Source organism: Kogia breviceps, chromosome 1 (assembly GCF_026419965.1).
Source record: "Kogia breviceps isolate mKogBre1 chromosome 1, mKogBre1 haplotype 1, whole genome shotgun sequence".
In the NCBI taxonomy this organism is placed as follows: Eukaryota; Metazoa; Chordata; class Mammalia; order Artiodactyla; family Physeteridae; genus Kogia; species Kogia breviceps.
This window is the reverse complement of record NC_081310.1, coordinates 3862008-3876371: the sequence shown is the minus strand read 5'-3', so window position 1 is coordinate 3876371 and position 14364 is coordinate 3862008. Positions and strand designations below refer to the sequence as shown.

At 38.3% G+C, this 14364-nt stretch overlaps 1 protein-coding gene across 8 annotated transcripts in view; it reads left to right on the top strand.

The window, feature by feature from the left end:
* NEK7 (NIMA related kinase 7) overlaps positions 1-6492 on the top strand; it is a 145117-nt gene extending 138625 nt beyond the window's left edge. For 5 of the 8 annotated variants that reach the window (XM_059058396.2, XM_059058414.2, XM_067027455.1 and 2 more), the window contains one exon: positions 3479-3675. In XM_059058396.2, coding sequence (XP_058914379.1) covers positions 3479-3589 — 111 coding nt within the window. In that variant the 3' untranslated portion in view covers positions 3590-3675. Of the gene's footprint in view, positions 1-3478; positions 4489-5789 lie in introns of those variants that run through there. The other 3 variants (XM_067027449.1, XM_067027447.1, XM_067027454.1) reach the window with 2 other exon arrangements.
* Positions 6493-14364: the final 7872 nt, after the last annotated feature.

Here is a 14364-nt window from a genome sequence, read left to right as displayed (position 1 = left end):
TCCTTCTACTCTGCCATCTCGTCTCCACCCCCTGGGAAAATCTTTATGAGAAACTAAACCGCGTGTATCTGAAGGAGATTGAACCACATAAATGGGGAGGAGAAAGCAAGTGGTGGATTGTTCTGGCTCCGTCTGCTGTGGGGTTTCTGCCTCACCTGTTGTCCCTGTGAAGCCTGTCCTTGTGCTCATGCTGCTCAGCCACCTCTCCGTTTCCCTCGCGCTGGGTCCCTTCCCCTTTCGATTACTTCTGGCACTCGTCTTCCCCTCCAGGGAGCCAGAGATCCTGTATCCTTCAGCTGCACCTGCACTGGTCTGTCTGTAATCCTCATGGCGGGAGCATGCGAGGGCCAAGCATTTGCTACAGTAGGTTGGAAAGTTCACCCTATTCTGAATTACTGTGCAGGAAAAGTGAGGTTTCTTGACTAGCCTGAAGGGTGCAGCGGTTTCATTCAGTCAAAAAATGGCTATTGCATCTGCTTGTATCTTGGTTAAATAGGATTAATTTTGGTACCACAGTTATCCCTTCTGCTCCTTTTATCATTTTCATCTCTAAACAGAATTTCTGACAACTGGGCGACGTGTTAGAAAACATTGTCTTTTTAAATATAAGTATCGTTATAAATAGTTTCCCTACTGTTTTCTATATTGTGTATAACTGGATGTATTTGTTTTTATTTTAATGAGTAAAATGCCAACCTCTTTCTGATTTAAATCTCTCTTAGATCACCATAGTAAGATGCCTTGTGTACGGCCATACCCCTTAGAATGTTGAATACTATCCTCCGCACCATTGCAAAGAATAGAAATTGAAATCCTCAAACCCTGTCAGTGGGTCTACCATTAACTGTCAGCATTGTTGAACTTCTAGATGTGAAGTTGTATCATTAGACTTCATTTTGGTAGAATCATATAACCTAGGGGCTAAAGCTAGAAGAATCCTTATAGGTTATCTACTCCAGCCTCCTTCGTGTGAAGAAATAAACCTCGGGAGACAGTGCCTTACCTCAGGGCGCGGGGCTGCAGGTGCCTTGAGGGAGCCCGGCTTCCACAGCCCTGTCTGTCCCCTCCCCTCCTCTCCCCTCTCCTGGAGGCCTCCTTCCACACACCTTCTTTCCAGCTGACTTTTCTCACCGGTAGTGGCCTTCCTTGTCGCACTGTTAACACACTCAGCCCACAGATTTTATCACCAGCTGCTTTTTCCTCCAGATGAAAAAAGTCTTCATGGTGGAAGTTGAGGACTGTGAAGAAATTACAGTAATTTGATAATTTAAGTGCTATTATACTGGCGAAAAAGAGTTAATGCAAGTGTTCAGAATATCTGAATAATTTCTAAAGACATACTTAAATGCTAAAGAATCTGGTTCTTCCTCTTGATTTGGCTTGTCATCTGGGAAAGACCAGATTACAAAGACACGTGTTTTCATAACCATGACAATTAGACTTAAGAATAAAATTCTATTTTCTTCACTCATTGGCTGTGGGATCAGATGGAAGGATATTTTCTTAATTTGTCAAAATGTTTTTTTCTGTGATGTATTGTGTTCTCCAAAAAGTGCCTTCAGTTTTTAAGTAAAAATAAAAGACACATTTTTCATTTTCACCAACAACTTTATTGAACAACATATTCACCCTTTTGTTCCACGACCTTCTGCCATTTTTCAGGCAACTGCATAATTCCATCTTCCCAGAACTTTTAATCTTTTTGAGTAAAGAACTGTTCCAGGTGACTTTTACAGTCTTCCGGGGAATTGAAATTTTTTCCATTAAGAGAATTTTGTAAAGACAGAAATAAATGGAATTCCGAAGGTGCAATGTCTGGTGAATATGATGGATGAATCAGAACTTTCCAGCCAAGCTGTAACACTTTTCGCCTGGTCATCAAAGAAACATGCGGTCTTGCGCCATCCTGATGGAAGATTATGTGTTTTCTCTTGACTAGTTCCAGACACTTTTTGTTGAGTGCTGCTTTCCGTTGGCCTAACTGGGAGCAGTACTTGTTGGAATGAATCATTTGGTTTTCCAGAAAGAGCTCATAATAGAGGACTCCCTTCCAATCCCACCATATACACAACATCGCCTTCTTTGGATAAAGACTGGCCTTTGGTGTGGTTGGTGGTGCTTCATTTCACTTGCCCCATGATCTCTTCTATTCCACATTGTTGTATAGTATGCACTTTTCATCGCCCGTTACAATTTGTTTTTAAAATGGTATGTTTTTATTACGTTGAAGTAGAGAATTGCATGTGGGAATACTATCAAGAAGGTTTTTTTCACTTAACCGACGTGGAACCCAAACATCAAAGCAATTCACATAACCAAGCTGGTGCGAATGTTTTTCAGTGCTTGATTTGGGTATTTTGAGTATGTCGGCTATCTCCCACATGGTATAACGTTGATTGTTCTCAATTAGTGTCTTGATTTGAACGCTATCAACGTCAACTGGCCTACCCGACCATGGAGCATCATCCAGTGAGAAATCTCCAGCACCAAACTTCGCAGACCACTTTTGACACATTCGATCAGTCACAACACCTCCATACACTGCACAGACTTTTTTGTGCGTTTCAGTTGCATTTTTACCTTCCTTGAAATAATAAAGCATAATATGCTGAAAATGTTGCTTTTTTTCTTCCATCTTCAATACTAAAAATGGCTACACAAAAATTTACCAACTTTGGTAAGTCTTTTTTTAAATGCACGCTGATATGACAGGTGTCACATACAATCTAACAAAATCGTTTTGAATGAAGTTAAAGACAACTATAGTGCTACTAGAGCCATCTTACACAAAAACCCAAATGAACCTTTTGGCCAACCCAATTAATAAGTAAACCTCAGTCCTCTCATCTATAAAATGAGGATATAAATACTACTTCATAGAGTTGAGAATTTTAGAATACTATTTGTTACTTAGCTTGCCTTTAATTTATTATTCTTAGTTTGGAGGAGTACTTTTACTTTAAAACTAATAAAAAACTTTGTGTATATATATATATACAGATACATAAATTGGTTTATGATAAATGTATGTGATAGCCATTTATCCTAATTTCCTTGTATAAATTTAGATATATAGTAAGCTATTAAAATTTAAACTTACAATCAAGGCTGTTGTAGTCAACTCTAGATCAAATAAATGTGTAGAGATCTTCAGTTAATTTGGAGACTTCGAGTTTAAAACTTACTGTCTTTCATGACTTCTGTCTTCTGATTAAACTTCTTTGAAAGATCGTAAGATCATTGTAAAGCCTCTGATTATGGAGAATGCTCCTTGCTTGACATTAACACTCACCAATGAATATGCGTCTTAGATCCTTCAACTAATTGTAAAGTCACTGACAGTGGTCACGTATATTTCCAGCCAAGTAAACATTTAGCAGAACACTTACCCTGTAAGTCTATAGCTGTTCAAAGTGTTCCTTGTTACTGTCCGACCAGAGTGGGTTCCCGAAGCACGTTGTCTTTTCTGTCTTTGCAGTTGCGGCAGTTGGTGAACATGTGCATCAACCCAGACCCAGAAAAGCGACCAGACATCACGTATGTGTACGACGTGGCCAAGAGGATGCACGCCTGCATGGCCAGCAGCTGAGTGCATGGACGGCGTGGAGGACGTAAGCAACACAAGTTCAAGTATTTCTGTGCAAATCATACCTCCCTGTTCTTGAGTGTTAAGATTAATATTTCAGAGCTAGTGTGCTTTGAATCCTTAACCAGTTTTCATCTAAGCTTCATTTTGTACCAATTTAAGTCACCTTCTTGCAAACCCCAGTGACTTTGGAATAATCCGATTCCGTATTAGGAGAGCAAAGGGAACATGATGGTTTTTAATGGCTAAAGATTTTTAGAATTATTTTGAGTTTTGTGCTGATAAGTCGTGTTCAGATAGACTCTCGGTGCCAAATGCCGGCGGCTCGGCTCGGCCCCGTTGGGACAGACGTGCAGCCTGAGGAAGGTGTCTGAACATGTGCCTTGTGTGCGCTGCTCTCCAGTCATCTGTGGACGTGTGAGATGAACACAGTTGTGAACTTCTGTGATTATTTTATTTGTAGAAGTTTGAAGTATGCGTTTTAGTTCTTAGCATTGTAGCTTTCAAATAGGATTCTTACTCAAAGATAATTGTAGACATATGAACTATTTGAGAGCATTTAAAACTCTTAAAATAGCTTACACATTCAAAATGCAACTATTAAATGTGAAAAGATTTGGGGATAAAACGTGAGTCAGACACTGAAGAGTTTTCTGCTTTATTTTGTTTTATTTTAATATCTTTGAAATTCTCTTTGCATTAAAGTGGTATAAATGAATCCATTTAAAAAGTGGTTAAGGATTTGTTTGGCTGGTGTGGTAGTAATTTTCCAAGTTGCACATTGCCCAAGGCTTTTTTGTGTGTTTTTACTATTGTTTGTACATTTGAAAAATATTCTTCGAATAATCCTGCAGTACTATTTTCAATTTCTTTATAAATTTAAATGCTCTACTCATGATTATACACTATCGTGTAAGCGTATGTTTTTATTCATAGATTTGATTGAAGTTCTGATTGATCCCCTTCCGAAATTTTTTTTTATTCTTCAAGTTACTTTCCTATTTATATTGTACATGCATTTTATCCACTGTTTCAGATTTTCTGACAACATAATAACCTTAAAAATATTTGATATACCAACACTTTTCCTGGATTGAAAACATTTTTTTGTTCAATTTTGAAAATTTGGGCCACTGTGTATGCACGTGCCTTGTCTTGTTAGGAAGAGGGATGTGCCTTGTACTGCAGCTGTGAACGTTGTTACTATTTCCATTTATCCGACAAGGTTGTAACTTTAGAATATGTTTAAAGAAATGAAAACTGGCCACTACCGCAGACAGAATTTTTATGAGCTAAACATTTCTATCGAGAAGCTTTTAGGCAAAGTACTGTGTTCATGCATAAAGATAACAGAGTGGGTGACACTTCGTTTAGTTTAAGGAAATGGGCAGAGTTTAGTAAATGCTGTCATGGAGATGTTTTCCCTGAATGCCTTCGTGTTAGTGGTGACCGGCTCCTCCCAGAGTTGTGCAGCCAAAAGGCTGCGTAGCAGTCACTGCCTCAGGACGCCATGCCACCATGTAACCTTGGGACAATAATCCTGCCAACAGGAAACCCTCATGCTCAGAGAACACCTACCTTTAGCCCATATAACTGCTGGTTTTATTTTATCCACAGAAGTATTTTTCTTAAAATCATTTGAATACTTGCAAGTCATTTGTAAACTTTAAAAATGTACAAAGGGCAAAAGTGTAAACTTTTTTTCTAAATTTAGTCAGCCACAGTATCGTAATCAGTTCTGAATGGAGGGTAATTTTATCCCGGGACAGACAGAGGAGAGCTGGTTATTCTGTATGTGAGGGCCAGGCAGGCCGTTTCTCCCAGATTCTGGTGACTTTGACCGCACTGGACACCCGCACCCTCCTCTCCAGAGTGACGAGGGGAATTGTTTCTGTTGACCGTCAGTGTCTTGTTCATTTTAATGTAATATGATTCATGGAGATGAAATGTTCTCTAATTGGAACAGATACAGTCCTTTTTCTTGCAATCTTTAAAGATAAATGGATCTAAAAGTCATCAGCTTAACCCCTCACAGGACTTCTAAGCAAAGATTTAAACTTTTCTTTTAAGTGAATCTATCTGCTGGAAGGAAATAGTTGGGAAGAATTTATTGATCAGGGAAATCCATTATTGTTTTCTACATATGGAAATTTTTTGTTTGGGATATTGTATCTTTATCTAAGTGTTCATATTTTTCTTGCAGAAACCACTGCACATAACAAATTTTAATTTTGAACGGGATCATTTCAAAGAATTATGAAGATGATTAATTTTTATAATCACCTATAAAATGTTCTCTTTGTATTTCTATTTATACGTAAATTTTGTATTGATTAAGTAAAACATTTGAGTTGATATGAGGAACAGTAAAATGAAAGGTACATCTGATTCTAACCCTTAGTTTAGACTTTGGTACCTGTTCCCCAGGACACAACATGGGGTGACTTTGTTTCGTATGCTGAGGTTTAGGAATGGTAGATGAAGCGTGTCGCTGTATAACTAAAGTGCTCAGCAATGTGCAATGATTGTGAATTTAGTAAGACAGGACAGCCACTTCATGACCGCTTACCAGTCTATATAGTGTCTATTACAAAACACCATTCTTGTATCAATATACACTTCAGGTGTTGCTGTTAACATTTGCATATTTATTTTAACCAAAATGTTATTCATATTAAATGTTTTTCTCTTTAAAATGAATGTATTATGTTTATAACCCACGAATGCGTAATTATCATATGCCTCCTATTTCAATAGTACTGTAATATGGACTTCTTTTGTGAAGTACTTTTATTTTGTTATGCTACCAATACACATACTAAAAAGACTCTGTTGTTAGCTTTGAAAATTGTATAATATCCTAATATAAATAAAAATATAAAATTGAAAAATAAGTACAGTAAAAATTTTTATGTATTTGTGATTTTTTCCCTCTAAAGTCTACCATTGTTTATTTCACTTAACACTTTTAATCTACAGAAACAGTTCTTATTCATTTCCATAACTCATTTTGGAGAAGCCTAAGAATTAAAACAGTTGGGGGTGGTGATAGTGGAGGGCTGACAGACCCTAAGAAGTAGGCTTTTAAATATGCATTAAATGAAGGCACATCTTCACCTGTCCCTGTTCTCTCTGGTACATCATTTGCTGTCTTTGAGTAAGAAAAGTTTCTTAAAATTATAAAAGGTGTCGGGCTTCTCTGGTGGCGCAGTGGTTGAGAATCCGCCTGCCGATGCAGGGGACGCGGGTTCGTGCCCTGGTCTGGGAAGATCCCACATACTGCGGAGCAGCTGGGCCCGTGAGCCGTGGCCGCTGAGCCTGCGCGTCCGGAGCCTGTGCTCCGCAACGGGAGAGGCCACAACAGTGAGAGGCCCACGTACCACAAAAAAAAAAAAAAAAAAAAAAAAAAATTATAAAAGGTGTCTAAAACTCAGGCAACAGATTCTATTCCTGTCACTGTAGTATACTTCTAATAATATTACAGATAGTTGGAATGTTCTTTTCACATAGGAAGTGACAATCACTACCATGCCTGGAGACTTGGAGGCCAGAAGATCCTAATGGGGTAAAATCTGCCAGGCTGGTAGTAGAGCAAGGGGTATACCTTACACATCAGGATCACATTCCCAGTAGCTTGTGGTGAAGTATAGCTCATTTTATAACCTAGGACGGATAGTAAGGAACCTGCAGCCTCACTGTGTGTGTGCATGTGTGATTGTAAGTAATAGGAAATTTTAGGTTCAAGATACTGTTGGCCTATTTGAAATTTTATTTCAAAAGTATGTTAATTAGAAAAGTCAGTACCAGGCATCTGTGTTTACATGGCTTATTAGTTGGTGCAGCTATCTTTCTTTACCACCAAACTGCTGTAGTAGCTAACTTTAAAATCAAAATGATAACATACTGACAAAGATTGCTGCCACAAAACCTTACCAGAAAACATCCATGGAGTTGTTACATTATCTATTTTTAATAACGTGAATTCTGGGTGCAATTAATGATGAATTAAAACAGACTCAGATTGTTTCTCAGAGAAATATGGGGATGTTTGTGAAGTTTATTTTAATTGAGGGGTTTCTCTGAGGGAGTTTCTTTCTGGTCTTCTTACACACCCATTTCATTGTTCACTTGGGTCTCTAATTTTAATCCTTAAGAGAGAAAAATAGAGTAAAAGAGAACTTGAAAGTTAATATTTGTAACCAGGGTTTTTTTTTTTTTTTTGCGGTACACGGGCCTCTCACTGTTGTGGCCTCTCCCGTTGTGGAGCACAGGCTCCGGACGCGCAGGCTCAGTGGCCATGGCTCACGGGCCCAGCCACTCCGCAGCATGTGGGATCTTCCCGGACCGGGGCACGAACCCATGTCCCCTGCATCGGCAGGCGGACTCTCAACCACTGCGCCACCAGGGAAGCCCATAACCAGGGTGTTTTAAATAAGTTATTTTCATTGCGAATATTACAATGCATAGAAAATAATTTTTTCACTCCCAGAAGCATAATCCTGTTCATACGTTATTTCTCTAATCCTCACTTTCTCAAGTATAAAGTAGGGATGTAAATTCGTAACACTACAAGAGAATTAAATTGCAAAAGGGCTAAGTGCAATACCTGGTAACCAAGCGAGTGCTTGCTAAATGGAGCTGTTGTTACACCATATGCATCTTTTCTGACCCCAGTCTTCATCTACTTTTGCCTAATTCTCTCCATTCTATGCCCACAGGACTGGTTTTCCAAGAGCCCCAAGTTCTTTCTCACCTTAGGGCCAGTACAGCTTAAATAGCTCTTCCTCTTTGGCCAGAAAGAATCCTCCTACTCTTCCATGGCTGACATCAAATGAACTTTTCCAGGAGCCACTCATCCTATACTTTCCCTCACTGCACCCAAATGATTACTTGTGTGACTCTTGGTTAACTTGTAATCTGCTAGACCCTAAGCTCCAGGAGGACAGATGCTTCCTGTGTTGTTCAGTGTGGTGTTATACGCTTAACACGGTGCCCGCCTCATGGTAGTCACGCAGTTTATTCTTCTTGAATTAATAATATAGTGCTTATAGTGCTGGAAGTGGAGCTGAGTACTCCAGGGGATTGTGCAAAACCAGCAGTCAGGGAAGGAAGGTCAAGTAAGGATGTAAAAGAATCAAAAACAGAACCTAAACCAGAAGAAAAACATGAAGTTATCAGCTGCCAAAAGTTACAAAGAAATCAGGATAATAAGGATTGTGATTGGGACCCTGGACTTGATGAGGAAGTCATGGTGATGTTCAAAGTGGCCGACTCGGTAGGAGAAGAGTGGAAAACAAGTTGGGGTAAAAATAGAAAAGATGGCATGTGGAGAAAAAGTACATGGTAACCAGGAGTAGTAGTAGCTCAATTTTAAAGATTAAATGATGGTTAAGAGGTTAAGAGAAGTAGCAAGTGAAGAAACTGAAAATATTAGATCGGGAGTGCAGAGGTGATAAGAAAACAGCGAGATCAAAGAATTGATCCACTAACCCCACCAATGTTCACTGAGCATCCCCATATACCAGATCCATAATACAGTCGTGAGCAAATGTCTCTGTTTCCATAGATTTAAAATCAAGTCCATCTATGGAAATATGTAAATGCAAGTTGTGATGAGGAAATTTCCTATGGAGGAAAAGAGACAGTGTGGAGGTGACATTTAAGTCCAGACCTAAAGCATGAGAAGGAGTCAGTCCAAGAACAGACAAGGGGAAGATCCTGGAAGGCAGAGGAAGAATGCCTGGGAAGCTTCAGATGGGAAATAGCTTGGCTGTCCAAGAAGCGAAAGATGGAGGGAGGTGAGGCGGCGTGGAGGGATGCCTGGTGGGTTTGCAGGTGTATATTTTCCCTATATTTGCAACAAGAACTTGGTAATATAAACAGGAAAAGAGTTTATGATAGCTAAGAATTATAAGGTACCTAGAAATAATTGAAAAACATATAAGACCTATATGAAAGAATATATGAAATCTTGTTTAAGAACACGAAATCCTGAATAGAGAAAGAGGCTGTGTTTGGGATGCAAAAGTTAAATATCAAGTACAATACAATGTTTGTTAGTAATGCATTGTTGATCCAAATCTCATAATTTCTTGCAACCAGTTAAAATGATATCAAAGTTCGTATGGGAAAAATATATAAAAAGAGCCTAAAACTTTTTAAAAAATAAAAATAGACTGAACTTGACTTATTACATATTAAAACCTACCATAAAGCTACTTAAATTAAAGCAGTATAGTATTGGCAGAGGAATCGATGAACAGTGGTGGAATTAAATATAAAGGTCAATCATAAAGTGTTGTGGGACCTTAATATATGAAAGAGAATGACATTTATGGTAATGTATGTTTTCTTAAAGGCACTAGATGAAAACAAACATTTCTAACTCACTGTACAGAAAAGTAAATACCAGATAAATTAATGATCTAAATTAAAACGAAGGAAGGAAGGAAGGGGGAAAGAAAGGAAGAAAGATAAATTAGGAGAAATTTAGGAGAATGCATTAACCATGGGAGTAGGTGACCTGTGTAATCTAGATAGGAAACTAAAAAGAAATATTAGCTGTATTTTTTTTTTTTTTTTTTTTTGTGGTATGCGGGCCTCTCACTGTTGTGGCCCCTCCCGTTGCGGGGCACAGGCTCCGGACGCACAGGCCTAGCGGCCATGGCTCACGGGCTTAGCCGCTCCGCGGCATGTGGGATCCTCCCGGACCAGGGCACGAACCCGTGTCTCCTGCATCGGCAGGCGGATTCCCAACCACTGCGCCACCAGGGAAGCCCTAGCTGTATTTTTGACCACATAAATAATTGGCAGTGGATATCATATGTTAACATATACAACAAACAAAATCAAAATACAAATGATAAACTGGGAATCACATATAGGTAAATATCCTCAGATTGATTAGTAAAATTGGTAAGTAAAAATGCAAGAAAATAGAAAAAAAGCAAAAGATATAAAACAGTTCACAGTAGGATAAGTTCAATTAATAGTCAATAGCAAAAGAAATCAGTACACATGAAAAGTGATGACATCGGGTGCTGGAGAAGATGCAGAAAATGCACTCTTTTGATTGTTGTTGGCAGTGGGAATTTGATCATTAAAAAAAAAAAATCTGGGTAAATGGCAGAGTAGAAGGACCTTGCGCTCACCTCCTCGTACAAGCACACCAAAATCACACCTAACTGCTTAACAACCATTGATTAAAAAGACTGGAACCTACCAAAAATGATATTCTATAACCAAAGACAAAGAAGGAACCACAATGACACAGCAAGAGGAGCGCTGTGTCAGATACAATCAAATCCCATAACATGAGGGGCAACCCACAAACTGGAGAATATGTTGCAGAAGATCTCCCACAGGAGTGAGAGCTCTAAGCCCCACAGCCTAGGGGTCTGGCATCAGGAGGAGGAGTCCTCAGAGCATTTGGCTTTGAAGGCGAGTAGGGCATGCCCTCAGGAGCTCCACAAGGCAGGGGAAACAGAGATCCACTCTTAAAGGGCTCACACAAGAACTCGCATGCACTGGGACCAAGGGCAAAAGCAGTGACTTCATAGGAGCCTGTGCCAGACATACCTGCTGGTCTTGGAGGGTCTCCTAGGGAGGCGGGGAGCGGCTGTGGCTCTCTCTGGGGTCATAAAAGCTGGTAACAGACACAGAAGGGAGTATTCATCTACTTGAAACTCTTACAAGAGGCAGACATTTTGCCTGAGCCAAGAGCAACAAGATCTGGCCCCATCCAACAGCCTGTAGGCTCCAGGCTCTAGAACAGCTTCTAGAACAGTCTCACCCACCAGGGGTGGACACCAGAAACAAGAAAACTTGTTGAGTTTGGGTTTAGCAGATGCAAACTATTATACATAGAATGGATAGAAAACAAGCTCCTAGTGTATAGCACAGGGAACTCTATTCAATATCCTGTGATAAAACATGATGGAAAAGAAAATGAAAAAGAATGAATAGATACATGACAGATGATAGATAGATGATAGATGTATAACTGAATCATTTTGCTGTACAGCAAAAGTAACACAATATTGTAAATCAACTATACTTCAATTAAATCAATTATTTAAAAAACCCTTGAGACAAATGAAAACAAAATCACAACCACCCAAAACCTATGGGATGCAGGAAAAGCTGTTCTAAGAGGGAAGTTTTTAGTGATACAAGCTAAGAAGAAGAAAATCTCAAATAAATAACCTAACCTTACACCTAACTTATAGAGAAAAATTAACAAAACCCAAATTTAGTAGAAGGAAAGAAATCATAACTATCAGAGCAGAAATAAATGAAAAAGAGCCTAAACAAACAAAAACAAAAATCAATGAAACTAAAACTAGGTTCTTTGAAAAGATAAATAATATAATCCTTAGCCAGACTCATCAGGTAAAAAAGGAAAGGGCCCAAATCAATAAATGTACAAATGAAAAAGAAACAGTTACAGCTGACATCACAGAAATACAAAGGACCCTAAGAGATTACTAAAAGCAAATATTTGCCAATAAAATGGACAACCTAGAGAAAACAGACAAATTTTTATAAAGGCACAATCTCCCAAAACTGAAGCAGGAAGAACTGGAATATATGAACTGACCAATTACCATTCCTGAAATTGAGTCCATAATTTAAAAAGTCCCAACAAACAAAAATCTAGTGGATGGCTTCACAGGGAATTTCTTCCAAACATTTAGAGAAGAGTTAACACATATCCTTCTGCAAATCTTCCAAAAAATTCCAGAGGAAGGAACACTTCCTAACTCATTCTATGAGGCCATCATCACCCAGATACCAAAAGCCAGACAAATATAGCACACACAAAAAGAAAATTACAAGCCCACAGCACTGATGAGCATAAATACCAAAATCCTCAACACAGTATTAGCAAACAGAGTCCAAGAATAGATCATACATCATGATCAAGTGGGATTTATCCCAGGGATGTAAGGATTTTTCAATATTATCAAATCAATCAGTATGATACACCACATCAACAAATTGAAGAATAAAAACCATATGATCAATTCATGCAGCAAAAACTTTTGACAAAATTCAACACCATTCATGATAAAAACTCTCCAGAAAATGGGCATAAAGTGAACATATCTCAACATAATAAAGGCCATATATGACAAACGTACAGCTAACATCATTCTCAATGGTGAAAAGCTGAAAGCATTTCCTCTAGGATCAGGAACAAGACAAGGATGTCCACTCTCAACACTTTTATTCAATATAGTTTTGGAAGTCCTAGCCATGACAATCAGAATAAAAGGAATCCAAATTGGAAAAGAAGTAAAACTCGCACTGTTTGCAGATGACATGATACTATACATAGAAAGTCCTAAAGATGCTACCAGAAAACTACTAGAGCTCATCAATGAATTTGGTAAAGTTACAGGATACAAAATTAATACAGAGAAATCTGTTGCACTTCTATACACTAACAATGAAAGATCAGAAAAAGACATTAAAGAAACAATCACATTTACCATCACATCAAAAACAAAACAAAAAAAAACCTAGGAATAAACCTTCCTAAGGAGACAAAAGACCTGTACTCCAAAAACTATAAGATGCTGATGAATGAGATCAAAGACAACACAAACAGACTGAAAGATATACAATATTCTTGGATTGGCAGAATCAATATTATTGAAATGACAATACCACCCAAGGCAATTCAGATTCAATGCAATCCCTTTCAAATTACCAATGGCATTTTTCACAGACCTAGAACAAATAATCTTAAAATTTGTATAGAGACAAATAGTCAAAGCAATCTTGAGAAAGAAAAACAGAGCTGGAGGAATCAGTCTCCATGACTTCAGACTACACGACACAGCACGGTCATCAAAACAATATGATAGTGGCACAAAAACAGAAATATAGATGAATAGAACAGGATAGAAAGCCCAGAAATAAATGTAATCATCCATGGTCAATTAATCTATGACAAAGATGGAAAGACTATACAATGGAGGAAAGACAGTCTGTTCAACAAATGGTGCTGGGAAAACTGGACAGCTACATGTAAAAAAATGAAATAAAGCATTTTTTAACAGCATATGCAAAAATAAACTCAAAATGGATTAAAGAACTAAATGTAAGACAATATTATAATACTTAGAGGAAAACATAGGCAGAACACACTTCGACGTAAATCACAGCAAACACACTTTGACATAAATCACAGCAATATCTTTTCCAAGCCAACTCCTAGAGTAATGGAAGTAAAAACAAAAATAAACAAATGGGACCTAATTAATCTCAAATCTATCGCACAGCAAAGAAAACCATAAACAAAACGAAAAGATGACCCACAGATTGGTAGAAGATATTTGCAAATGATGTGACCAACAAGGGATTAGTCTCCAAAATTTACAAATAGCTCATGCAGCTCAATATCCAAACACCAAACAACCCAATCAAACAATGGGCAGAAGACCTAAATAGACATTTCTCCAAAGAAAACATACAGATGCCCGAGAGGTACATGAAAAGATGCTCAATGTCACTAATTATTAGAGAAATGCAAATCAAAACTCCAATGAAATATGATCTCACACCATTCAGAATAGCCATCATCAAAAAATGTAAAAGCAATAAATGCTGGGGAGGGTGTGGAGAAAAAGGGACACTCCTGCATTGTTGGTGGGAATGTAAATTGATACAGCCACTATGGAGAACAGTGTGGAGGTTCCTTTAAAAACTAAAAATAGAACTACCATATGATCCTGCCATCCCACTCCTGGGCACATATATGAACAAAACTC